Consider the following 27,292-nt stretch of genomic DNA (forward strand, 5'->3'; position numbering starts at 1 on the left):
TTCTGCCGAGGGCAGGCGTCACCAAACCATTAAGGCACTCTGGTTCTTGGAGTCACGTGGATTTCTACCATCACAGTAGTGCCCCAGGCAATCACTACCAATCAGTAACAGTATGTGAAAGCAGTTTGCCATCACTACCCTATAGGGTTAGGGTCACGCAATTATTCTGGGAACAGTGGCCCAACAGTCTAAGCCCAGCTCCCAAAGAAGGCCCCCCTTCTTCGCACACAGGTTTCCTGGCTGGAACTTCTGGTGCTCTGATCCTAGTTTAGATACCACTTCCTGTGGAATCTTTCTGACCCTCCCACCCACAGCAACCTCCACAGAGGGTACACATCTGTCCCCCGCAGGGGCACTGTCCACAGGCTCAGAGGGGTGTAACCCAGCAGTTCCTGGCCTGACTGTGGTGCTAGCTCAGGCCACATGGGGGCAGCAGGGGTCACCGAGGACACCGCAGCACTTGGGGGTGGGGTCTTCCAGCCTAGTGCCATCTCTGGGCTGAGACCTGTCAGGTCCAACTGGAACTTCCAAAGTTCTGAGCTGTTGCATCATCACAGCTAGGCCTTCCCCAAGCCCAGGTGTGCTGGATGGCTGGGAAAGAGGCCGAGTAGGCGTCAGGACTCCCTGAGCACCAAGCCTGGAGAGGGGCTGCCCTGTCCACAGTTAAGTCAGGGACCTGGGCCCATGGGGTCCCTCTGATGTTGGAAGGGGGTGGTCCTGGCATTGCTCTCCTCACCTCACTGGGGGGAAAATGTATAGCTCCATGGCCATCTGGGGGCAGGACTGGTACAACCAACATCCCTTCTCCCTTTACAGTGGGCAGCCACACAGGTGTGTTAAACAGCTTTAATCTCGTCATTGCGGCTTCTCGGCACAGTAAGAAATATTGCACATGATCAACATGTTTTGTTCTAGGGATGGGGACAAGGGTAGGGGAATCACCTTCTTAGAAAGTACAACCCAAGTTGGGAGGGCAGGGGGGTGGGGAGAGAAACCTCCCCATGCCTGTGGCAAAGTGCAGGAGCCCCCACCCCCAAACTAACCTGAGTCCAGCCCCTCTGGGGGAAAAAGGGGTGCATGAACTCCCCCCTACTCCACAGACGCCTCCCTGTGGCCCAAGGCCCTCATTACCCTCCGCTTGCAGCCCTCACGCGAGCCATTTTGCATAAAGTACAAGTGAAAAGGTCTGAAGGTAACACACTCCAGGTTATGTACAGGGGCTCGGTGGAGGGAGACTGTGCCCCTGCTTCCTCTCAGCTGTCCCCCATCACAGGGAGGGGGCTGTGGGGGGACAGGGATAGACAAGAGCAGGCTCATTCCGTCCCAAAATCGAAAGGACGAAATGGCTTTATTGGGGAGGGGGTAACCATCCTGCCCCCCCAATTCCTGCCACCTATATACTATCCATGTCCTGAGGGGGGTACTGTGGGTCCTGGGATCTCAGGGCCCCTCACCTGCCTGTGGCAGCTGTGGAGGGACCAGGGGGCGGTGGGGAGGGCTGGGGGGCCCCCTCCCAGCCAGGCTGTCCGGGCCCTGGCTCTGGGGGTGGAGGCAATGGTGGGGCAGCTGGGGCTGTGCCAGAGTCCGAGCCAGGTGAGGTGGGGTCAGGGCCCCCAGCAGGGCTGGGAGTGAGGACAGGGCCGGAAGTGGAGCCAGTGGGGGGCGGTCCAGGGAGGGGCGCCTCGGCTCCCGGGGGCTGCTCCGTGGGAGTGGCCGCCTGCATAATCTTCTGCCGCACCTCACGGATCTTCAACTGCAGACAGACCTTGGAGGGGAAGATGTCTGCGTAGCGGGCCTGGAAGGCTGCCGTGGCCTGGGCTGGGGACAGAAGGACGGTGGAGGGTGGGGAAGGCAGGGTGAGATGGGCAGGCAGGTCCTGTCCAAGTGCCCCCCAAGACTCTAAGACATGCTTACCTGATGGAAAGAAGCCGTGGTCCTGGAAGAGCTGCATGACCAGGGCCCGGCGCTGGTCCAGGGTGCGCCGCAGTGACGAGTATGGCACCTTCTCGTATTCCAGCTCCCCGAGGACATCCTCGGCTTCTGTACCTGGGAGCAATGCAGGGAACACGGTCAAGGCTACTGCAGAAGCCTGGCCACCCCACTCCCACACCAGTGTCTGAGAGTCCACCCAGCCCTCACTGAATTCTATTTCACAGCAGGGTTCCAAAAGGGGACCCACCCAAGATCATGTGGTGGCAGTGTGGGGGCCTGTTGGACTCTAGAATCCATCCTTGACCTGCTGTCCCTTTCTCTCAGCAACACCCACCCCACCTCTCCCATCTCTAACCCTGTTCCCAAGACACGCCCCCCTTGCAGGCCCTGGGTCCCCCACAGCCCCACCCGCCAAGGCACCGGCACCTGTGCGGTCAAAGGTGAAGATGTCCCCCTCGCACTTGGCACTCTTGGGGGTGTTGGGCTCTGAGCTGCAGCTGGAGCGTCTCCTCATCTTGCGTTTGGGCGAGGTGGGGTCCTCAGGGGCCGAGTCCAGGTCTGGCGAAACAAGCAGGCTCAGAGGTGGCCCCAGTCTGTCCCCAGCCTACCCCAGGGGTCCCAAGTTTGCCTACCAGTGGAGTTCTTCCTTTTCTTGCGGTAGGAGCCAAGGATGGCCCGGGGCGAGGTGGCCAGAGACTGCAGGGTGGGCGAGGGCAGAACCTCCTCCGGCCGAAACTCAGGCAGCTCTGCAAAGCGCTCTTCAAAGTCTACCTCAGACAGGACCCTGCTGGAGAGCGGGCAGGGTCACCACCCCTGCCCAGCCTGTAGCCACCCTCTCTGCCACCAACCCCACAGGCTGTGCCACAGCTCCCAGCCCATGCTCACTTGTCCACAGAGTCAAAGGTCTTCTTCAGGGGCGGGGGCCGCACCTTCACTTTCTTGCCAGTACTAGCCGCCTCCTTGCGCTCAGGAGTGTCCCCGGCTGCCCTGCCACTACTGCCCTCACTGCTGCTGCTGCTGCTACCAGGGGCTGGGGCTGGAGCTGGGGCTGGGCTGGGAGGAGTGGGAGGCTCCCCACGGCTCTCCAGGCCCAGCCCAGGGACGCGCCAATCTGAAGATGAGCTGGGAAATTTGCTGGCCTGGGGTGGGGATGGCAAGGAGATGGAGGAACTGAGTTCAGACTTGCTGGGGCCAAACCCAGAAACAGAGATGGATGTGGACTGCCCCAGACAGAGCCTTGGAGATGGCCCAGTCACACAAACAGGAGGGACGGGTCACAGTTTGGACAGGCGTATAGGGAAGGGCAGGACAGAAAAACAGGCAGTGGGCCAAGGAGTAGAGCCCAGCAGCAGCAGGAGCCCCCAGGCCTGCCAGGCACTCACCATGGTCTCAGGGGCCTTGGTGCTGGTCCGCTCCTCAGCAGACAAGGGTGGCGGGGGGCTGCTCCGGGCAGTGGGAGCCCACGTCTCTGGGGGAGGTGGAGGGGCTGGCGTTGTAGGCTGCCCCTCAAGCTCGGACTCAGGGGCAGCAGTCTCACGGGCTGTGCCAGGCTCCGAGGACTGCCGGGGTGCAGAGCCAGGCCGCCCAGGGGCACCTGCCTCAAAGGAGCCCACAGGAATGTTGGCAATGGCTGCCTTCACTTTCTGGGGGGCCTTGGGGGTTGGCCGCTGGGCCTTGGGGGCCACTAAGCTGTAGGTCATGGAGCCTGCTGGTGGGGAGAAGAACATTTGCTGAGCCAGGCCTGACTGGAGCCCATCCACTGGGTCCCCCAACTCACCCCACCCTGAGTTGGCCCAACACCCACCTGTGGCACTAGGGTAAGGGCTGGTAGGGGCCGGGGTGGCAGTGGCAGTGGCAGGGGCTGGTGGGCCCTTGGGCAGGATCGTAGCAGCAGGAGGGGTGGTGCTGGTGGCCACAGTGTAGACCAGGCCTGGAGGGGCCTGGGATGGCTGGGCCAGGGGTGCTGAGGATGTGGGTGCGGGACTGCCAGGGTAAAACGCTGTGATGACAGGAGCTCCTGGGGCTGCGCAGGTAGGAGGCAGCTGGGGGCTGGGCACAGGTGACACACCCACCTGGCCAGGAGCCAGCAGCGGGGCCTGGCCTATGGAAAAGGAAACAGGAGAGGCAAGAGCCCAAGTTAGGACCTGGGCTGCCTCAGCCCCACCCTGGGTCCCTAGCACTGCCTGCCAGGCTGCCCCTCACCTGAAAGCAGGGGCTGCACGAAGGCAGGGCCGCTGGGCCCCAGCGAGGTGAAGCCTAGGGCTACCGAGCTTGTGGGCCCATACGATGTGACTGTTCCAGCCTGGCTGGATGCAGAGCTGGTGCCCAAAGGCAGCGTGTGCCCACCTGCTGACTGCACATAGGTGATTCTGCCACAGGGAGAGGAAAGGGGGAAGAGTGAGGCACGCCAGCTCTACCCACCCCGGTTCCTGGGCTGTCCTCCAGGTGAGGGCTCAGCTGCTATTACCTGGTAGAAGAGGGCAGCAGGACCTTCTGAGGCTGTGAGGTGGGCCCGGGGAGCGTGGCTGGGCTGAGGGGTGGCACCAGGCCGCTGGGCGTGCTCACAGGCACCGGAGTCAGCTGGATGATCTATGGGCAAGGGCACCCACAGGCTACAGTGAGCAGAAGACCCAGAGAGGGGCAGGGGGGACCAAGAACTTGGAGGATGGATCTCAGTTAAGACAAGTAGCAGAAAACTTGGGATTGGAACAAAGTGAAAAAAGTCAGCAAAAGGTGGTAGACACACAGAAGGAACAAGGTTGCAGGCACTGAAGCCAGACTTGAGCTGCACAGAGATGCTGAAGGGAAGATGGCAAGAGAGTCCCACAGACAAGCAAAAAGCAGGAAAAAGGAAGAGAAACCAAAGGAAAGGGAGACAGAAATCATGGACACCAATAGCCAGGAGAGGAATGAGGGACAGATGGGGCCACAGGGAGGGTGGACTTCCTTACCTTGCTGGGTGGCTGGGCGCCATTCTGCACAGGTACTGAGAAGGGTGGGCTCACCAGGGGCAGTGGCTGGCTGGCCCCACCACCCCGAACTGACATGCTAGGCGTGGCCAGGGGCACTAGTACCTTCCCAGGCAGCAGCTGGGCTGAGCCACCTGGGGGCGGGGCCTGCACAGGAGAAACCGACTGGGCTGCAAGAGGTGAGAGAGGAGGTTACAAAGGAGTGGAACAGGCCTGTGTCCCGCTCCTTGCGCTGCCCAGCCCAGGCCTCACCTTTGGGGGGTGGGGCAGAAGGTACGGACTGCAAGATAGGGATGCCAGGAGTGGGTGCAGTGGCAGCCAGGACTTTGCCGTTGGTAGAGGTGCCAGGCGGCAAGGTGAAACGGATGCTGGTGGTAGGTGCAGGGCCAGGAGCCGCTGCCTTGGTCCCAGGGGCTGGTGCTGAGGCAGGCGCCACTTGAAGCTGCTGGGGCAGCGTGGGCAGGATATACTGCACCTGGGTGATTCCCCCAGCCTTGCCCAGGGCACCTGGCTGTAGAATACCCAGGGGCACTGGCCCATTGGGGCCACTTCCAGCACCTGCTCCTGAGCCCGCAGTGGCCCCACTACCAGGGGCACCCTGGGCAATGAACTGGACAGCGGAGGGCGCCGGGGCACCATAGCCCGGGGTGCCCACCAGCAGGTTGGTGACAGTGGCAGGAGCCTTCCCCACAGTGCCCAGTAGGGGCCCAGCCACCAAATGTGGGGCTGGTGAAGTGGCTGCTGCCGACTTCTTGTCCGAATATACTAAGCTGACGCCCAGCGGGGAGCCCCCAGGTGCCCGGGACCCAGTGCCCGTTTCAGTCCTGGCACCTGCTGTGTCATTTGGAGACGCTTCTGCCCGGCCAGAGGTGGGGAAGGGCTTGGAGGCGATGGGCACAGGAGTGCTGCTGACAGGCCGCACCACGTTGGTGACCATGGTGGCGGCCGGACGGGACATGGGGGCTGCTGGGGCCCCATAGGCCAGCGATGGGGCTGGAGCTGAGGGTATGCGGCCTCCGCTGCCCTCCCGTTCGTCCTTGTTTGGAGACAGGACCAGTGTCTGCAGGACACTACCTCCCCCACCAGGAGGCGCTGCAATAACTGAGGGGCCCGGTGGCTCCAGGCCTCCCACACTTTCAGGTCTTTTACGCCGGAAGGTGGTAGGATCTGTTGGAAGGAAGCGGGTGGACTTGGAAGGTGTCACTGGGCCCCCTGACCCAGGGAGTGGGGGCCGTAGTGGGCCTGCTGTGCTGCCTTGACCTGACTCCTGGGCCTTGAAGGTCCCTGAGCCCACTGAGAAGGAGGTGGAGGCTGAGGAAGAGGCAGGCGAGGAGGAGGAGGAAGATGGGGTGGGCCCGTAGCCTTTGCCGAAGGCTGCCGATGGATCTGGGGGCCCTGGGGGCTCAGGGTCCAGTGACGGACGGCAGTGGGTGAAGGAGGAACGGATCACAGGCGAGAAAACCTTCCGGCCAAAGCTCTGGGTGGAAGAGACACGACCGAGTCAGTGAGCCTGGATACCCACATCCTGCTTGCCCCGTCCCGCCAGCAGCCAAGCCAGCCAAAAGTCATCCAGGCTGTGACCCAATACTCCATGGGGCAAGTAGTTCGCCCTCTCCAGGCCTTTCTCTCTCTCTGTCAACAAACACAGAACAGATCTTCCCCCCTCCTGAAGCTGAGTGGGACCACAGCGCCAAGTCCCAAGCCCTCACCTTGCTGCCCTCTGGGTCCTCCCCAGAGCTGTCTCCGCTCTCACTGTCGGTCACCCGCTCCTTGCACTTGAGGTCAATGTCAGTGGTGCCAAAGCCATCATCAGCTAAGGGAGCAGAGTGAAGAGCATTGGCAAAGGGGTCAAGTGCAGGTCTGGAGAACAGTCTGGATGCCAGGCTTTGGCTTCAGCTCTGCCCCAAGCCCGCAGTAAGTGTTGTCCAAGAAGGCTATTCCTCAGCCCGGGATGTGCCCACCTGCCTGAGGATGTGGGTAACAGCACCTAACACTGCGTGTGCCCAATGGCCTCGCCATGCCTGGGTCCTCCTGGTTTCCTGTCTGGCCAGGGGCTTCCTTCCCAAAGGCAGGGCTGGGCTTACTCAGTAAGGCCTGAACTGAACATGCCTGAGATCATACGCAAATGCGAAAGGATAGACAGGGGCCTGAGAACCTGGATCCAATCTCTGCCCACCCTCCAAACCTGGGCAGGAGTCTGGGCCCTGCAACTGCTCACCAATGACATCATCATCCCCTTCCTCCTCACAGATGACCATGCGTTCCTCATCACTGGTCATGTCCTCACTGGCCGCACGCTGGGAACGGGAGGCTCGGGTGGGCAACAACGGAGGCCGCCCACTGGCCGTCAGGGCACCTCCCTCCCCAGGAGCTGTGAAGGGGGCTGGAGCCCCATACTGGGTAGAAGGCTTCGGGCCAGAGTACGACGCAGGGCCAGACACCATCTGCAGGACAGGTACAGGGAGAGTTTAGCCAGGGCTGTCACCTTGGGAAGCCCTCCCTGCCTGTCTCCCCCACCCCCATGTCCTGCACCCCAGACCTGAGTCAATTCTTGTAGTGCCTGGCTGTCTACATCTCCGCCATCCAAGCTGTGGACCCCACTGTGGGAAAAGGCTCGAGGGCGGGCTGAGCCAGGGCCCCCGACTGTGTGCAGACGGTCTGCCCCACAGGAGCTGCTCCCCGGAGCCTTGGGGTCTGAGCTCAAAAGGGTCTGGGCAGCCACAGACAGGAGCTCCGAAGACACTGTAGAGTGAAAAAGGAAAAATGCTACAGTCACGCAGCCTGTCATCTGCACCTGGATTGGCCAAAACACCCACAGGTATTTCTAGGTACTGGGCAGAATCAAGTTGGAATTCCTGGGCCACCCAGCAAAGACATGCCACCTATCAGTCCAGCATCTCCTTCCCAATGGTTCCTCCCCCTGGGACTGTAAGGAGCAAGCCCACTGCTCCCCAGGAGGCAGCCCTTCTGACATTAAGAATGCCTAGAGACAGGTTTGTATGGCATTAGCCAGCTAATAACCACTAACCCGTCTGAGCCTCAGTTCCCACATCACATCCCCACCCCGAGTGGTGGACCAACCCACAAGATCGCTCCAGAAAAGCGCCTCAGCACAGTGCTGGGCACACGCGCCACCCTCAGTCAATAGAAACACCAATGAGGAACTGCCAACTGTGGTCTTTGGAGCCAACCAAGCTGGGCTTTAACTGCTGGCTCTGCCAGTTACTAGTTTTCTGTGACTTCAAGCAAGCGATTTTGCCTCTCTGAGTCTGTTTATTCTCTGGAAAATGGGGTCTGAAAACGCAGTGTGGTTTTAAATTCCAGGGATTATAGTCTCCTTGATGCCTGCTACATAGTAAATGCTCAGTAAGGGGCAGTTGGTAATGAGATTGAGAATTTTATTTCTCTGGACCTCCCTGGATCCTTCACATGAGACAAGTGCCAGTTCCTTTGTGGATAAGGGTCCTCAAAAGAAAACGACAGGGCAGAAAGAATCTTCTGGGGTAGGGGGTGAGCAAGGAAGGGGGTCGCCGGCAGCTCTCAGGGAGAGAGATGGCAAGGCAGCAGAGCCAAAGAGCTAACCTCCAGGGGCAGCAGCGGTGCCCGTCTCCGACATGCTCCGCTCCCGGGTCTCCTTGTGGCCTCCCGCCAGCCCCAGGCTTGTGGGCTTGGCCTCTGAGCTAGACTTCTTCCGGTCCTTGTTGCACCACTTCCAGTCGGGGTGAGCCTTAAAGTGGGCCTCTTTCACCTGGCAGGGGGCAGGGGGACCCTTTTACTCACCCCCTTGCCAGGAAAAGCTGGGGAGGGGCCAAGAGGAGGAGGTGTTACCTGGAAGGCCAGGTCGTGGTACTTCTGCTTCTCCTTGGGCCCCAGGGCATACCACCACTCGCCCAGGATCTTACTGACGGTCCGGTTGTCCTGGTTGGGGTGACGCTGGTGGACCAGGGCCCGGTGCCGCTTGCTGAAGATCATGAAGGCATTCATGGGCCGCCGGATATGGTCCTTCTCCCGCTACAGCAGACACAGGCCCAAGTGGGACACTTAGGATTGGGGAGACAGTCTTGTGGTCACAGGGTGAGCTGGGGACAGGTGGGGATGAGGCACCTTGTTGGGGCTGCGTCCATCCTTCTCTGAAGATGAGTCTCGTTCCTTGGGCAGGGCACTGAGGGACTGGGTCCGGCGTTTCCCAGGCGGCAGAGGCAACTGGATCTCAGGAGACATGATAGAGAGGAAGCTGTGGAGGGAGTGGCAGGGACAGTGAGGGCCATGTCTCTGGCGATCCCACCCCCCAGTCCCAAGCCTCAGAGCACTCACGCATCGTCATGGTCACTCTCTGTCTCGCTGTCCAGCCGGGGCTCTCCTGGAGGGCCAGGGGCCTCCTCCTCAGTGGTGGGAGGGGGGCCTTTTCCAGGTTCCACCCCTCCCAAAGCATGGGGGGGTCCAGGTCCTGGGCTCTCAGGGCATGTGGCTCCAGGGGGCCGGCCAGGATCAGCATTTCCAGTCCCGCCTGGTAGCTGCTCGTGAGCAACAGCCGCTGACTCAGCAGGTTCTGAGGGCAGAAAGGCAGATCAGAGGGCTCTCGGGCCACCTCAGCCCTGTCCCCATGGCTTCCCACAGCCCCCGACCCCTCACCTTTGCTCTGGTTGGAGGCCACTGGGTGGCTGGCAGGTTGCTGGGCCTCACTTGGCTGCACAGAGGGGTCAGGCTGGCTGGGGGCCAGGAAGGGGACTAAGGAGTGCCAGGGGAACACGGCCACAGAGCGAGGTTCCACGTTTGTCCACACTGTGGGAAGGAGCCAGCTGAGCTGAGCAGCAGGAAAGCTTGGCCTTGACCCCCAAGCCAAGCTTTTTCCTACCCTGGATCAGGTGGCTCCACTCCTCCTTTACACCCCTTTCCCCTAACCCTGAGCCTCTTGGGCTTGTGCATGCGACATCACTTGGGAAAAACTCCTTCCTGAAAGGTTTCTAGGTTTATAAAAAAGAAAACAGAAGCAGGGAAGGGAAAGAGTGCTCTCGCCCCACTCCCTCCCCCACCTCCACCAGCCCTGCCACCAGAGACCAGGCCAGAGGAACGAATGGCTCCTGTCACAAATCAGGCCATGTTCAACTGCCATCCCACAGTCCCAAGGCCCTAAGACTTCAGCAAACCTGGGGACCCTCCCTTCCCCAGCCATGCCATGTTCCCAGCACCCATGCTGCCATCTGACATAACCCCTCACCTCGGCTTCACACTCCCTTTCTTTCCTGAGGCAGATGGCCTGGTCTCCCCTCCCCTCCTCCCTCCATTACCCACAGGCTGGGGTCTTAGGTCTTTCTTCCTGCCTCCTTCTGCTTACCAGAGGCCACAAGAACCCAGACCTGCCCTTTCTGGGCTGGGCACAGGTGTCGCCAGCATCTCTCACCTTAACCCCAAAGAGAATGACTGCCCATGAAGAGGCCTCCTAGCCTCCCTCCCTCTCAAGCCCTGAGCATATCTTTAGGGTTTGGTCCAGCCCCCAAGCCCAGAGAGGAGGGTGTGGTAAACTCCAAAGAAAAGGCAGAGACAATGGGAGAGAACTGTTACAAGTCTCTACCCAGGGAAGGCAAAAGTGCCAGGTGTTTCCTCGAGGATATGCACAAGAAGGCACTTCCCTCACCAGGTGCTGGTCCCAGAGGTCCCACCTTTAGCCCCAGGAGCTGGGTGGCTGGCTGGACTCCTGGGGCGGGCCACGGCTAACAGTGGGCTTCCCGCTCACTGCCAGCTCCCTGGGGGAAGTGGAACCAGTAGAGGAGGCCCCTGCTAGGGGAAGATGATGAAAAGAGAAGGGAGGAGGGAAACGCCCTAGCCCTGGTCTCCATCATTCCAGGCCTCCCCCTGCTCCAGACTCCTCTGACCTGGGGTTCCCCCCATGCCTTCAGAAGCTTGGAGGAGAGAAGCCCTCTGTGAGGCACTGGCCTCCAGACCTCAATCTGCAAAGGACTGACAAGAAAAAAAGCAGACGTTAAGGCAACCAGAGAGAACTAAGGAGGCCAGCACTGGAGGGGACTCAAGACACTATGATGACCCTCTCCTACACCTGGGGTCCTGGGGACACAAATCCCATAACAGTCCCCAGGGACCTGGATCTGTCCCTCTCTTCACAAAGATCTTTCTCATCAGGGCCTCCTCCTCATCTGCTGGGAAGGAAAGAGGCCCAGCAGACAATGGGGAAACAGTCCTTTGGTCCTGTCCCTCCTGAATTCCTCCCCAGTGCACCACCCTCCAGGATCTTGGGTCTCTCTCCCAGAGCTCACCACAAACACCCCAGCCCAACAACTGGTTTCAGTTCACTCAGAAGAAACAGTGCTCTCACTCAATTCCCAAGCCCTGTCCCACCCCACTTGCTACTCAATAGCAGCCCCTTCCCTCTGCCTAGTCCACACCTAGGGCCAATAGGTCTCAGGCTGCACGGATTCTAATCCATACCCCAAGCCAGTTACTCTGCACCGTTCACGTCCAACGACAATGGACCTCTTTCACCCCACCACCTAAATACCAGGACTAGCCCAGCTACTCCCCACACCCATCACTCCGCTACACTCCCACCTGCCGTCACTAACCACTTGAACTGCGGTCACTAACCACTACAGCAGAGATCTAACTTTCCCATCACCTCTTCACTCTGCCTCTACCATTCTCCCACTATACCCCCATCACCGTTACTCCACATTTAACACCCCGACAGCTTGACCCCTGCAGTCCCAGAGCCCAGGCACTACTGACCGAACATGCCGAGGCCACGGGAGGCCGCGCCGGACGCGGGCACCAGGGGCCTGTGGGCTGAGTACATGGTCCGGCGCGGGGGGTACCGGCCGGGGCTCGCGCCTCCTCACCGGCCGCCGCCGCTCCGCCCGCCGCCGGTTCCTCGACCGCCGCCGCCGCTCGGGCCCGGGGGGAGCTGGAGGCCGTCGCCGCATGCCCCCCCCGCCGCCCCCCTCCGGCTGCCCCACACGGGGGGTCTTTGCCGGGCGCGCCTGCGCACAGCGCCGCCTGCCTCCCGCCGCCCGGGGGGCGGGGGAGGTCAGAGAGCACCGGCCCCGCCCCGCCCCCCGGCGCGCGCGGGGGCCGTCACGGGGCGCGCGGCACGGGGGCCATCGGCGCCGCCCCCTCCTTCTCCCTCCTCCCGCGCCGAGCCGGGCGGGCGGGGCAGGTGGGGCGGGGCGCGGCGCGCGTGCGCGGGGGCGGCCCCCTCCCTTCCCCGCTCTTTGGCTCGCTTGCTCCCTCCCTCCCTCGCAGCTCCGGTGGGTAACGGCTCTGGCCCCGCGCGCCCCGGCTGCCGGCGCCGCCGCCCCGCTTTCCTGGGCCCCGGGCCCGCGGCTCAGCGCCGGGTCGAACGCCGGCCCCGGGCGAACAGACGGACCAGCGTGCGTGCGTCCGTGCGCTCCGAGCGAGACCCGCGCCGAACCACCGCCGCCTCCCCGCCCCGCCACTACTACGCGCTCCCCTCCCCCCGCCGCGCCTCCCCCCGCCCTTTCCCCGCTTCCCCCGCGGCCTTCCGCGCAAGCCCGGCCCCCCGCGCGCGAGCCCATTGGCTGCCGCCGCCGCGCGCGGGTCAGTCCCCGCCGCGCCCACCCCCATTGGCCGCCCCGGGGGAACGTCAGTCATATGCAAATAAGGGCAGGGCGGGGCAGGCTCCGGTTGGCCCCTAGCCGGCCCGGGCGGGACCGCGGGAGGAGGGAGGCAGGGCGAGCGCACTGCAGTAAAGGCGCCGAGCCAGGGGGGCGGCGGTTCAAGGCGCCGCGGTGCGGAGGCCCCGGGGTTGTGTGTAGTGCCGTGTGTCCAGTAGGCGCGAGGAACACGCTCACACGCGGCTCAGCCCGCGTGGGCGAGCAAGGCCCCGCAGGGCAGACGAACTGCACGTAGGGTTGGGAGTCATCCGTGAGCCCTCAAACCAACTCTCACACCAGCGCGCGCGCGCGCGCGCACACACACACACACACACACACACACACATACACACCCCTCATAGACAAGACTTTCCTGCCACACCCATTATTTCATACACACCCCACGATCACATGTACCTTTGGTCTTGTATTCACTATCACACACGATGTCACAAACCTTGAATACCTGCTCACATATATGTCCTACCTCCCACACTCACAGTCCATCGCTCCACACCCACCATCATACACTCATTCTCACCCATCTTCCCATGAACCATTTCATGCATGCCTTGTCATACATGTGTCACCAACGCATATCCTCATCACACATTCACTGGCCCACATGAATCATGCAAAAACATACAACATATCAAACAATGATCCTGCACACCTCTTCACAGTCCATCACACACACCCAATATCCCTCCCACACAACCACACATACTCTTTATTCTTCACACACTCTCACATGGCCTTCCTGGCACTCCCATCCCCAATACAGGTTAACTCTCATAGACATCATCAGAGTGTCCCCACAAACTATACAAACTTACCCTGCTGAGCACTAACTACCTCAGTACCCTGGCCCTTCAGGTGTGCAGAAGGTCATGGCCATTCATCGTTATTCAGCTACTCTGCCTAACAGTCAGCAGCCACCCAGGACCCTCTACCTCACAGTGTAAGGCACGGGACCATAGAACACCACTATGGGCTGGCCCTACCACCCTAGGCTGGGAGCCACTATTTCCAGAAAAGGGTGAGGCAGAAGGAAACTAACATTGAGGCTGCAGTGCTGGGAGCTCATATGTATTACCTTGTTCACTGAATCCTCACAGCCACGAGGGAGGAACACTATTATGCCCATTGTTCAGATGAGAAAATGAGGCTCAGAGAAATTGAATTGTGCAAGATCACGCAGCCAAACATAACAGCCCAGTGCTCCAACTCAAGTGCTCTTCCCACTACTGAAAATTTAAACTCTGGGTAGACACAGGCAGACTCCCAAACAGAGGTCCAGGAATATGGTTAGACAATGATACAGAGAGACTGGTTAACTACAGAAAGGTCAGAGGGCACACACAGAGACACAGGCAAGGGTCTGAGGCCCAAGAGGCAGAAATGCAGAGGCTTTGGATCACCCAAGGGGTACCCTGGGGCCACACCCAGTAGAGGCAAAGGCCTGGGGTCACACCTGGGCAGGTAAAGGTTGTAGAGGCTCAGTTGGACCAAGCCAGGGCTCCCACACAGGTGGGGTCAGACACAGGAGCAGACAAACCCTTATCTCAGCCTGCCCCACCCACTAACAGAGGGGAAGGCATGGAAAAGGGGCAAAAACCGGGTAACCTGAGCAGAGGGGAAGGGGAGGTCTGCAGCCTTCTGACCTCCAGAGACTGCAGGGCCAGACACTTGGCTATGAGCCTGGAGGGGCCACCAGAGGGACTATTAAGTGACTGCCCCCTCCTCCGTATGCAGCCCCAGACTCAGACCCTCCATTACCTCACTGCCCCAGGGACTGCAATGTGAGGCAGAAATCAAGGCTGAAATCAATGTGGCTGCTATCTCCCCACCGCTGCCCCCTCCTCTTCCCACCGGTGAGTCACCTATTGGCAAGTTAACCCCTTCCCCACTGCAGTGCAGCCCAGGGACAGAGTTCTGAGGAACCGTGCCCCATGTTCCCCCACTTCTGTTGGGTGAGAAAAAGCTAGGCCTGGCATAGCAGAGAAAGCAGGCCCCACACATCTGGGAGGGTTACACATCTGGTAGAAGACACAGTGCCCACATAGGAGGGTTGGGAAGAGGCCCCTTACAGGGGAGGGTACAGCCAAGTGGGGGCCCAGCTTGGCAGGGAGGGGCCGGAATCCGGGCAGGAAGGGCCCCTCTGCCCTGGGCACTGGGCCAGCCCTATACTTAGCTTCCATTGTTTGGAGTGGAGGAACCCTGGGTGGGGGTGATTAGGAGTGGAGAAGAGGGAGCAGGTCCTATATGTACACAGCTCCATCTCTCCAGCCATCCCAACCTAACTGGGGCCTCTCTAGTTGAAAAATGCTGAGGTTCCCCAAACCAGGGCCCCAGCCCAATCTGAGAGGGGGTGCAACACCATCCTTCACTCAAGGCAGGTACTAAGCAGAACTATAGTGCAGCCACCCCCTGTACCACTCCATAACCAACTCCACAAAAGGTTTGGCCCTAAAAAGTCCCCACAGCACCACCCCACCACAGCCTGGGGTCAGGGAGCCCAGACGGAGACACCAACTGCCACCCAGGGCGGCACAGGCCGAGGCCTGCCCAGAGGCCTGGGGCAAACAGCCAGGGATGCTGACAGACTGAGGGACAGTCAGACACGCTCGGAACTCACGGCCCGTTTATTGAGCCCGGAGGGCACCCCGCCCCCGCCTCCCAAGGCTCACCACTTTGTCCAGGACACCACCTAGGCTCACCACCCCGATGTCCCCAGATCCCCTCACCCGCTCCCTACATAGACACCCACCCACCCACCCACTCCGGGCGGCATCGGCTAGGGCCAGGGTTGCCTGGGGAACGAGCCCAGGATTGGGCTGGTGCGGCTCGGGAGGGATGGGGGCCTAAAAATAGCGCCAGGGTGAGTCAGTGCGAGTGGGGCTGGGGTAGGCAAGGGGACCAAGAGGGAAAGAGAGGCAAGCGAGAGGTGTGGGGGAGGGTCTCCAGGGATTGGGAGATGGGCGGGATAGGATGGAGCTCGGGATGTGGGTTTGGGGGTGGGAAAAGGCGGGGGGCGGGGGGGGGGGGGAAGCAGTATACACAGGCGCCAGGCTGGGAAGGCTGGTGGGCGCGGGCTGAGGGAGGCGCCACAGCCCGGGCGGAGGAGGGGGCGCCGCCCTGCGTTCTCCTCCCCTCCCGCGCTTACGAGATTTTCCACTCGCCGCCTGGCCCTCCGCCAGCCCCCGACGGGCCCCACAAAGCCGCTTTGTGCTGGGAGGGCGGGCAGGCACCCGGCCGGCCTGACACCCACGCGGGCCGCGGCGGGGAGCGGGCCAGCTGGCACCCGAACTGTCGGCGGGAGGGGGGACCCCACCCAGCTCCAGGGCACAGCCACGCAGGGGTTAATGGTGCACAGACGGGGGAGCGGGTCTCCACCAATCGGCACCGGCGGGCGTGACGATAGCCAATAAGAAGGACCGAGGCCCGACGCTGGGGGCCTACCCCTGGGGCGCGGGAACCTGCGCCCCACGGCGTCGGCGGGGGCTGGGCGCGGCCCTCAAGGGGTGCCCGTCCAGATTTACAAAGCCCTCGGTCCGCTGTTTTCCCGCTACTCAGACGGGTGTAGGATCTTGCAGTCAGTCGGGAGGTAGCACGGTTGGACTATGAACTCAGGTCTGCCTGGCTTCACAACCAGCTTTTCCGCCGACATGGAGATGAGGGTTCCCTGGCCTAGGCCCCGGTGGGAAGCGGGAACAGGGGACGGGGTGCGGGCGGAGGAGGCGGCGCGGCGGGCTACGGTCCAGCCGCCTGCGGTGCAGCCGCTGCCGCCGGTGGTAATGGGAGCCAGACGCCGTCGCAGCCGCTAATGCGCCTCCCTCCCGGCCACTAATGGAGCCATTAATGCCGGGGCGCCGGGCGCTCTGTGCCGCCGCGCCCCCTACCCCCGCCGCTGCGCATGCGCGCACCAGCCGCCCCGCCGCACGCCACCGCCAGGAGGCAGCCTGACCCCTCGCAACGCCTATGCAGTGGGCTCTTCCACGAAGTCTCCAAGATTCACTCCTGCTACCTCCCAAACGCCTCCCCCCAAGTCGTCGTCTCCTTCCCAACCTAGGCCTTCTTCCTTTCCAGGGCAGTCCCCGGGGATCTTGGACACCCAGATCCAACCTTTTCCCTCCCCTGCTCTAAACCCCTTCTTGGTTCTTCATGGGAAGGCATTCAACCCTGGCCTGGCTGGACCTGTCCTTCTTGGCACCCTTCTGCCAAACCTAGGCTCTAGTGTCAGCTTCAGCCTCAACTAGCCACTCAGAGGTTATGCACTTTCACCCTTCTGGCCTTTGCTCCCGTGGCCGCCGCGGCCTGGATCGCCGTTCCCTTTCTTTCACTACCCTGAAACCTACTCATTCCTCCTGCTTAAATTTAAATGTCACCTTCACTGAGAAGCCTTCCTTAACCTCCCTCATCACCCCACATTGAGCCACAGCGTTGTCTCTGTCCTGTGGCTTCCCCAGACTCTGTACCTCCCTCTGTCGTCCTTGCCTGTGCCTGCAGCCACATCTGCCTTCCCCACCCACTTACCCCAGGACTTCATCCTGGGTCTGGTGAAGGGATGAGAAGGGACTTCTGGTGGTAGAGATGGAGTTCACTGAGACAAAACGGAAATTCTGGTGGGCAGAATCTGGATTTGGGAAATCAGGAGACTCTCAGCCCCTCTTTGGGCGTGTTTCCCCACCTGCCCAAGAATAGTTGGTGGGCACTGCCTGGTCTCTGAGGTCCTACACATTGGTATGGATCATATGCCGGGCTCAGTTAAATGGAGCTGGCACCAAATTTGTCTCCTGAAAGGTGGGGAGGGGGATGTAGGGTGATCTGGGTCATGCCCTCTAGCAGGTGGGTGGGCACAGGAGCTGTTCTACTGCTCTCCCACAGCCGGATCTCCTAGTTGGACCTGCACAACCCCCGCCTTCCTGCCTATCTTGGGAACAGGTGCTTGGATGTGGATTGGTCTGCAGATGGCTCCTGACACCTCTCAGCAGTGTTCAGGGACACCAGTAGGCAGTTCATTTGTCAAGGAGCAAGAGAGGGCTCCCAGGCCTGGACAACCTCCCAACACTCCCCAAGAAGGGAGTAGAGGACCTGGTGCTTAAGGAACAGAGCACCTGATGTGCACAGGGTGGGCAGGAAGTCTGTCTAAAGAGTGGGAAGAGGGGGGCCAGGGGAAAGGCCAAAGCTGGCCCAGAGACAAAGAATCCCAAGACAGGGCCAAACCAGAAGGAGTGTGGGATGAAAGCTCAGACAACGACTGTCTAGGGAAAAACCAACTGAGGAAGGTCCAGAAAGCCAGACTCACAGAGAGTCAGACAGAAGTCCAAAGAGAGAGTCGGAGAGCCCCAAAAATGAAAACCTAGACAGAGACAGACGTAGGAACCCATGGGAGAGACAGGTAGACATACAGTGGCTCAAAGAGAGGTAGATGGGCAGACAGGCCCAAGAGAAGGGGCACTGCCTGTCAATACAGGGAAGCCAGGCGAACACTGGGAGCTGGAATGGAAGCCGTGCCAGGAATGAGACTGAGACATCTGGCCTCCTGGGCTGGGGCTGCAGGCCGTGGGGCGGCTTCCTCTCCTGGGGAGCAGGCGGGAAGAGTCAGAGGGAGGTGGCAATGGCAGCTGGCTGGCCTGGCCATGCACAGAATGTGGAGAATGCCATCCGCCTGCCCCGGCACGTCCCCCAGCGGAAGCAAATGCCTGGTGGGGGGGCAGGAGCAGGCAGCCTGCCCTGGGCCACCCCCTCACACCTGCTACCCTGAGCAAGAGTCAGGCCCTGGTATGGACAGGCAGAAGGGTCCAGGACTACACCTTCACTTTGCCACCAGGTACCATCTGCCCTATCTAGGCCTCAGAGAAAGAAGGCCCCAAGGTGCCTACCTCCCAAGGGTTTAGGGAGGCCTTTGGGAAAAGAACAAAAGGGCCTGCTGGCTGGGAACCTGAGGGCAACCTGGATACCTCAGCATGGGTGTTGTCAGGGAGGCGCGGCTCAGAACCGCCAGGACAGGCACTGGACAAGTTCTGACGACCAGGCAGCCTCCAGCAAGGGGCCTCCCTTCACTGAACCTCAGATCTCCCCTTGACAACAGGGCTGGGAATTCCTCCTTCACAGCATCGGGTGGATCTGATGAGATGGCCCCACGCCTGAGGCTGGGCAGATGGCAGATGCTCAATAAAGAGTGATTACTATTATTATTTTTTTAAATCATTATTGAGAGTCCTTAAGAGCTTGGGCTCTGGAGCCAGACAACCTGGGTTCAAATCCTACCTCTTCCTTATCCTAGCTGGGTGAGCTTGGGCAAGTCACTGAACCTCTTGGGCTGCAGTTTCCTCCTCTGTCTGCTGGAAATAATAAGCATGCTGACCTCCTGAGAGGTTGTGAGGAGGATTCAGTGAGTAAATAGTCAGCACTTACTGAGCAGTGAGCCAGGCACACGCATGGGTGGTGCTCAGTAAATTATTATTACTGTAAGTTCTGGTAGTGAGAGTCCTGTGATCTGGAAATTGGGAGACCTGTTTCAAGGTGCAATCCTGCCCGTCCCTGGCTGGGTGGCTCTTGTTCTGACAGGGCCTCATTTTTCCTCATCTGGAAAATGGGCTTACCCCAGTAGGCCTCAGGCTACCTGCATCAGTGCCATTCCCTCCCCATAGGGCAGCAGTCAGGGTCATGTGAGATGACGCTATGTATGAGGGCAATCTCTGGGGCTGTAGGCTTGTGGAGGGTGGGGGGTGAGGGGGTGGTCAGAGTCCTGTTTCAGTTTCTTTATCTGCCTAAGGACAAAAATCCCTGCTGTGTCCACTTCTTTGGAATTTTGCTCATAACTACAGTAACAAATGTAAAAACTGTTAGGGGTGGGGCTAAAATAGCTCACAACCTCAGTATATGAATATGAGGGGCAAGCGGAGCCCCTGTGTCCCTGTGCCCTGGCTCTGGACTGGAGCTGCGTGAGGGCAGTGTCTGGACTCCTTCCTACATTGGCCTCTGCCCCAGCCCGAGCCATAGCAGCTCTTTCCTCCCTTGTCTCCCTGCCTCTAGTATAACTGTGGTCAGATTGGCTCAAAACCTTCCATGGCTCCCTAGTGTCCTCAGGATCAAGATCACAGATCTCATAAGGGCCCTCTATGATATGACCCTCGCTCACTAACACAGTCGCACATTCCATCACTCACCCACCATCTACAGCCCTTGTCTCTGCAGATTCACCTTCCTTCAAATACTTGCTTTCGCCTCAAGGCCTTTGCATAAACTCTTCCCTCTGCCTAAAGGTTCTCCTGTTGGCCTTGCCAGGCTCCCTTCTGCACACCCTTTAGGACTCACTTCGAGGCCCTTGGCCCCTTCTCCAAGAAGCCCTCCCTGACTTCCCACAGCCTCATGATCTTCCCCCATCACAACCCTGACCACTCTGGGCAGCCACTGTTTGGGAACAGATCTGTCTATGCCAAGGACCGTGAGCCTTGGGAGGTGTCCTCAGCACCAACCAGCACAGGGCCAGGCACAGAAAGGGCCCTCAGTCAACAGTAGATGAACAAATAAGTAAGTAAGAAAAAGATGCTAAGGAAGAGGCCAGTGACGGGTCTGTCACCCTCCCTGAGAGTTGCTCTGACAAGGCCCAGCCTGCCTGGGACCCTGGCTCTCCAGCACCATCTCAGAAATGCCCCTCTCCCCGCCCCTGGCCTCAGCCCTCCAGCCACACTACACTGGCTTTCCACAGCTGTGCTCCTTACAGCCTTGGAGCTACCTTCTCATTGGCCTCCAAGAGGCCCTTCCATGCCATGGTTGCTCGTTCTAACTCATCCTTCAACTCTTGGCCTACACGCCCTGTCCTGAGGGCAGCCAGACTAGATTCACACCTGGACTGAAACCAGGGCACAGCGCCCAGCACACCCCCAGCTCTCTTCCAGGGCACTGACTGCCACCTGTGATGTTTACTGGGTCCATGGTGAAGACGAGGACTCCAGTCCTGGTCCTGACACCTCCCGGCAGAAGAACCTCTGAAAGCCTCAGTCTCCCATCTATAAACAGCACTATGGCCTAGCCTCCCTGGGTCTGAAGGCTGGCTCTAGGATTGACTAGCCACGTGACCCTGGGCAAGTTACTAACCTGACCTCGTTTTCCTCTGAAGGAGCATAATCATAGCACCCACCTGTTAGGGCTATTGTGGCGCCTAAAGGTGCTAATAGTTGAAAAGCGTTTAGAGCAGGGCCCGTATGTTTTGAGTGCTGCATCATGGGGTGGGTGTTAGGGTTCGGCAAGATAACCCACATGCAGCGCTTATCGTAGGGACGCCCCTGCCAGCCTCCAGATATGGGAGCTGTCATCACGATTATCCTCTGTAACCCCAACAGCACGACTCAGGAGTGGTTCCATGACTGACGAACCCATCCAGAGTGCATTCCCAACAGGAGGCCTCTGGAAACACCGCTCGGAGCCTCCCAAAACACTCCCTTGCCTGACATGTGAATTCCCACTTGAACATCTGTGCAGAGAGGAGACCAGATTCCCCTTGAGCTCCCATCTTGAGAGCCAGTTATCAAGAGGCCCTGTTCAAAATGAGCCCTCGCGCAGCTCATCCACCCTCCCCTCTTACCTGTCCCAGGCCGGCCCATGATGACTTCCTTCTTGGGGGCAGGATGGCTGGTGTAGCTGCTGGGCACCAGGACGGGCAACAGGGCAGCGGGTGAGGGGTGGAAGGCCACTGGCTGGAAGGGCGAGGAAGCCAGGCCAAATGTGGGCATCGGCTGGGCCACAGCACTCGGCGCGGCCGGAGGCACGGTGATGGGCACGGGAGCCGGCAGAGGTGGGGGCAGGCCTGGCTTCCCACTGGACACCCCGGGGGGCACTGGGGTCTCTCGGCAGCCCCGTCCAGGTCCTGAGGCCCGCACCTCCCCGGCAGTGCCAACCTCCCCAGGAAATTTAGAAGGCAGTGGCACATCGGGATTGCGGACAATGACAGGCGAGTCCCGCTGCACAGCAGGCACCCTGCGCACGGAGGGCCCAGGATCCGAGGTCAGGCCAGCAGGTGGGGGCAACAGCAGCAACGGTGAGGGCTGGCGGGAGCGAGAGAAGGGCACAGCAGGTGACACTGCTCGGAAGCCAGCCGGTGTGGAGGGTGTAGGTGTGTGGGACACCGAGTCCACACCAGAGTCTAGGCTGTCGTTCTTGGGAAAGTCTGGGGCAGCTGCTCCGCCCCCTGCACCAGTGGCTCCCAGTGCCCCTGGGTGAGGCAGCAGCTCTGTCTTGCGCCGCCCAGGGCTGATGGGCACGGTGAAGGTCAGGTTGGTCTGGAAGGTGGGTAGGATGCCAGAAGAATGGCGTTCTCGGGGGCCAGGCGGCGGCGGGTGGGGACCTAGGTCTGGTGGCGTCAGCACGCCTGCCTTAGGGGTGCTGGCGCTCAGGTGGCGACTGCGAACAGCAGTGCGTTGGATGACCGGTGAGGCATTAATGGGGCTGAAGTTGGCGGGACGGAAGCCGAAGAGCGGTGAGGGTGAGGGTGATGGCGCGGGTGAGAAGGGAGACTGTGTGGAGACCGGGGAGAAGGAGGGCGTGCCTGAGCGGGAGCTGCCCAGGGACACCAGCATCACGGCCGCCTCACACTCGTCAAACTCAAAGCGTGACAAGTCAGCAGGGGCCACCAGGCGTGGGCGGGAGTCTCCGCGAGCTGCCACACTGCTGGCCTCGCTGTCCCTCGAGGTCTCATCACCCCAGTCGAACTCGGTGCTGCCCTCACGGGCTGCCACGCCTGCCGGCCGCCCGGCCCCACCCGGGCCACTATCTGCCAGTCCCTCCATCTCCTTGGTTCGCATGGACAGGTGGCGTGAGCAGTAGCCCCGCCTCTGCGACTCTTTCATGCAGCCGTCTCGGGAGCACAGCCTCCGCCACTGCTTGCCGTTGAATTTCTTGCGGATCCCGTTGGGTGTGCAGACCACGTCACCCTTCTTGTACTTCTGCTGGGCGGCTGTGAGAGGTGTGCGGGCACGGGCAGCTGGTGCAGCCCCCTTCTCCAGAGAGGCCACACTGCTGCTACGGCTGCCGCCCTGGCTCCCCTCCTGGCAGGGCGAGGGCTGCTCACCAGGGCGGCCTGGGCCTGCGAAGGCTGGGGACTTGGGTGGTGGTGACAGGAGCTGAGGCGGGGGCAGTGGGAGCAGGGCCGGGGTGCCCAGGGCTGGCGGGTGCTTCTCCTCGCCCTCGTCGCAAGCCCCCAGGTTGCCACCAAAGCTGATCTTGGAGACCTCAGCATCCTCAGGCTGCTTGGGGTCCAGGGCAGCTGGGCAGGGTGGCAGGGTGGCCCCTGGCTTAGCCTGCTCCTCCTCGGGGCCCGTGGGGGGCTTCCTCAGCAGGGCCTCAGGTTCCCATGGGGGCCGCAGCAGGCGCAGGCTGGAGCGGGCCACCCACACGGCCTCCTCCGGCTCACGGTGTGGCAGCTGCGGAGGCTGTGGGAGGGTGGCTGGTGGGCCGGGCTGGGAGCCGAGGCCAGGGCTGAGGCGCACTTTGTAGGCGGCTGGCTTGGTGGCCACCTCCACCACCACACCCTCACGGTAGGCAGCCACACCAGGCTCCACACAGGTACAGACGGCCGTGCCCACCACCAGTGCACCTGGTGGCGGCGTGGCATCCAAAACCACATCCACGCCACCACCAGGTGACCCCTCGTAGAAAGTCAGGGCCCGGTCTCCAGGGAACTGCACGCCCAAGTCCTGGCTTCGGCGCACCTGGCGCACCACAGCCGGCAGGAAGAGGCCATCCCCACGCCGCGCCAGCACCCTCTGGGACCGCAGCTGCCGCAGGTCATAGCCACCACTGGTGCCACCTGGGGGCCAGGGGCCTGGCCCACAAGGTTCGGCCGGCTCATCCTCCAGGTCAGCTGAGTGCTCACTGGCTGTGTCAGTGGAGGAGGAGCGGGTGGAGGTGGGTGGCCGCGGAGGAACCCCCAGGGCGCCAGCTTCCTCGGGGGTCCGCGCCCGCTCTTCAGGGGCCGTAGCTGCCCCCCCACTGCCACTGCCGGCCCCATGCTCCTCCACGTACTTCTTCTTGGGCGCGCGTGACTTGAAGGTGGCTGTCTTTCGGCTGAGTGGGGGCTCCCAGCGGCCTGCCTCCCCCTCTGCCTTGGGGTCTTCAGCTGGGCCTGGAGCCGGGTCATCGGGGCGCAGCTCCAGGGAGACCCCCTCTTCCCCGGGGCCCCTCTCGGCCTCTTCCTCCTCACCCTCCTCAGCCTCTTCTGGGCCGGGCTGCTGCTGTACCTCGTCATCCTCCTCCTCTGGCTGGTCGTCCTCCCCAACCCCTCGCCGCCTCAGGGCCTTGGCCCTGGTAGCTGGGGGGGACTTGCCTCCGCTGCCAGGACCTGAGAGGCCAGCACACGCCTTCTTCATTGGCTTCATCTTTTGTCCACCTGCAGGGTGGGAGGGCACACGGGGGTCACTGGGCACAACTCAGGAATCCCCCAAACCAGCATCCCCCAAGACTTCCCACTCACTGAGGCCCCCCGCCTCAATTCCATGATCCCCGAGGCTTCCTTCCTGGCTGTCCTAACGCATAGTGTGCCCCTGGCTAGCACCCAGACACAGAGTGGCACCCATGTCCCCTGAGCTATTCACTCTGGCTCCTCAGGAACATTCACATACATCTGCTCCCTCTGCAGAGGACACAGCAGGCGTACACACACTCTGATTGCCCCAACGGGATGCAAGAAGCAGTAACGGTTCATGCCTATGTAGCACTCACTTTGTGCCACCCCTGGGCTAAACTTGCCTTTATTAACCCATTCCATCCTCACAACAGCCCTAAGAGGGCAAGAGCTACTAGCAGTCCCATTTCACACTTGAGGAAACCGAGGCACAGAAAGCTCAAGCAACTCATCCAAATTTGTCTAGTCCAAACTCGCTAGCTAGGAAACACAGAGCTAGGGTCTGAACCCAGGCAATCTGGCTGCAGAATCTGTGCTCCTGACCATCTCAGTGTGCACATGTCACGTGATCCAGAGAGCACGCTTCCTTGCACTGTCACCGTCCAGAGAGCACAAGAACACGCACTCACACACACACATATGCACAAGCACAGTCACAGAAAGGGACATGACTGGGCTGTGATGTGAGCCTCTCTCCACCTCCCCCACCCCACCCCTCTGAGCAGCCTGGCATGGCCAGGCATTGTGGGAAGGAGTGGGCAGCTGCGAGTCCCGAGGGACGGCCCTGCTCTGCACCCAGGGCCTGCCAGGTAGAGCCCTCTTCCCAGATCCTGGCAGGGAGCAGGCAGGGGCACGTCTGGGGCAAGGGCTCATACCCAGCGCTGCCACAGGGCAGTGCATGAGCGCACGCACGCGCATGCACACACACACACACACATACACACACAAGCACACACGTCATCACACAGTGGGACACAGAGCTACACCGCAGGGTTTCACTGTCCCACTGGATAGGAGCCTGCCCCTCCCCCCATAGCACCCAGCGTGATACCCACAAGCCCAGCCCCCCCTCTTCTGGCCTGCATGCATCCCCGCCCTGGCTGGCCTGGCTGGGCTAGCACTGGCAGGGCGGCTGAGGGTCCCTCTTACCCCCAAATATGCCCCCCGACTCCAGGTGGGGGCAAGTGGGAAAAGGTCAAAGAAAGCAGGACAAGCCCAGCAAGCCAACCTCACCCACTTCCTGAACAGTCATTACTGCCCGCCCCCTTTCAAGCTGCCCTGAGAAAAGAAAAGGGAAAAAACTTTACTCTGAAGTGACTAAGAGAACCTGAGAAGCTAAAAGGGAGCCTGGGGGGGTGAGGGGGGGGATCCAGGACCATAAACCAAACACAATCAGAGGCACCCATGATTCAAGTTTCAGGCTCCCACGGGACCCCTGACCTCATGCTCTCCTACTTGAGGCCTGCTGTTCTTGTGGACCCTGCAGTTCCAGGCTGCCCCTTCCCTGGGCCAATCCTAGGGTCCACATAGGCAGAGCCTGGAGGGCCCAGGGCGTCTCACACTGGGGCAGGCACCCAAGTGCCCAGGAGTTTGGGCAGCCGCCACCACCTTCTCCCCACTGACCCGCTGGGGCACCATCCTGGGGACTGAAATCCCGCCCCAGTCCTGCCCAAACACAGACCTCTGCATACCCTACCAGGGCCTACAACAGCACTGCCTGGCACCCCGGACCCTGCTGCCCAGCTCAGCTTCTCCACCCTAGAAGCCAAGCCTCTTTCTTTCCCCTGGGGCCTACTCTCTTCCTGTCCACTCCTCACTGGATAACTCCCACCCAAGGCCCTGTGGGCCCTCACCCCCCTCAGAATCTGAGCAGCAATTCCTGAAGCCCAGGCTGGCCCAGGCCGTGGTTCTTCAGGGTCTCGGGCCCTCTGCTCCCATCAGCCCTCCTGGCACCAGCTTCTCTGCTACTCTCTCTCCCATTCTGTCACCACCTCTGTCTCTGCCTTTCTCCTCACAGGCCCTAGGCCCCCTCCTCAGTCACCCCCTCCTTGTCATCCTCATCTATCTGTCACCTCTTCGTCCCAGTCACTCTCCTGTCAGCCATCTCTGGACCTGTCACCTTCTCTCCACATCACCTCTCCTTGTCACCCCCTCCAACTCTTTCCCCTCCCTCTCCCTATCACCCTGATCTAGTCCTGTCACCTCTCCATTCCTGTTACCCATTCTCTGCCCACCACCCTCTCCCCCTCACCCCTCTTCTGTCTCCCCTCCTCCCCACCACTTCCTCCACTCTGTCCCCGCTTCCCACCATCCCACCCACCTTTTTTCCCCTGTACCCCCTCCCCGTCCCTGCCACCTGTCCCCTCTCGGCCCCTAGCACCCCAAATTCCCCCAGCTGTGTCAGCCCTGGCCCCGTCCCTCACCTCGGGCTCGGCAGGGTTTCGGGGCGGGGGGCCGTGGCCCCGGCTCGGTCCGGTCCGGTCCCTCCCCGCCCCCCCTCCGGCTCTCCCTCTCGATTCTCCCTTTTTTTTTTACTCCAACACACAAAATGGTGAATGGACCTGCAACAGCTGGAGCAGCCAGCCAATCAGCGGCCACAACCCCGCTGACCGGCGCCGTCCTAAACCAATAGATATTCGCACCCTGGTCAGCTCCGCCTCTTGACGGCGAGCGACGCTCGCCACGACCAATCGCGCCCACCCGGCAGCGCTAGGGGGCGGGGCCAAAGTCCAAGACCTGCCTCCCTCTGGGACCGACACCAACCTGAGCCTACGACCGTCTGATCTGCCTAGGGCCCTGCCCCACAGCAAGTGATGGACATCAACACTGACCAATTGCAGGCAGTCTTCGTGCCGAATGACAAATACAGTACCCAGTCGCCTTGCACTCTAGGCCGGAACCCAGCCTCTGTGAGGGACAGTAGCCAATGAAATGCAAGAAGGAGGGGCTAATGGATGGGCTCTCCAATGAGCAGGCTTAGAAGGCGTTGCCTGAGCATTTGTTGACCGGCTAGTCGCAATTCCTGCTGGGAATGGTAGTCTTCTTACGTCTCCCGCCCATAGTCGACAGTACAAGGCAGACTACAACTCCCATGTGACAGAGTGCCTGGAGCACCAAAGAACCCCGGCGAAGAGAAAAAGTCGGGAAGGGCAGTTTCTCGTGAGTCTCACTGGACACCAGGAGCATCTTAGACCCAGGGCCCCGACTCACCCGGATTCCTAGCTCTGTCGTCGCTGGTGGCTCCTCTCAGCAGCGGCGGTAGCGGCACGAGAGGGAGGTGCTAGGAGCAGCCAACCTCCACCCGCGAGCCCCGCGGCCAATCAGCAGCGGCCGGGGCGGTGCAATGACCTCACCGGCTT

General features: G+C 61.0%; 1 protein-coding gene across 10 annotated transcripts; it reads right to left on the reverse strand.

Moving 5' to 3' along the window:
- Positions 1–832: 832 nt before the first annotated feature.
- CIC (capicua transcriptional repressor) lies at positions 833–27,292 on the reverse strand. Of its 10 annotated transcripts, none has more exons than XM_074314239.1 (21): positions 26,357–26,509; positions 21,120–23,918; positions 9,534–9,683; positions 9,216–9,450; positions 9,006–9,135; positions 8,730–8,912; positions 8,484–8,649; positions 7,441–7,643; positions 7,120–7,345; positions 6,611–6,714; positions 5,154–6,378; positions 4,884–5,071; positions 4,400–4,521; positions 4,135–4,301; positions 3,737–4,033; positions 3,315–3,400; positions 2,818–3,071; positions 2,565–2,719; positions 2,359–2,490; positions 1,915–2,046; positions 833–1,818 (listed from the first exon to the last, which is right to left on the reverse strand). In XM_074314239.1, exons 2-21 carry the CDS (start codon positions 23,905–23,907, stop codon positions 1,451–1,453), a joined length of 7,311 nt encoding a protein of 2,436 aa, XP_074170340.1. In that variant the 5' UTR covers positions 23,908–23,918; positions 26,357–26,509; the 3' UTR covers positions 833–1,450. The 10 variants fall into 10 exon arrangements, with proteins under 10 accessions (XP_074170340.1, XP_074170339.1, XP_019569294.2 ...); XM_074314238.1 differs by having other exon boundaries at positions 2,565–2,716; positions 3,315–3,637; XM_019713735.2 differs by having other exon boundaries at positions 2,565–2,716; positions 3,315–3,640.

The sequence above is a fragment of the Rhinolophus sinicus genome, linkage group LG11 (genome assembly GCF_036562045.2).
Source record: "Rhinolophus sinicus isolate RSC01 linkage group LG11, ASM3656204v1, whole genome shotgun sequence".
NCBI classification, from domain to species: Eukaryota; Metazoa; Chordata; class Mammalia; order Chiroptera; family Rhinolophidae; genus Rhinolophus; species Rhinolophus sinicus.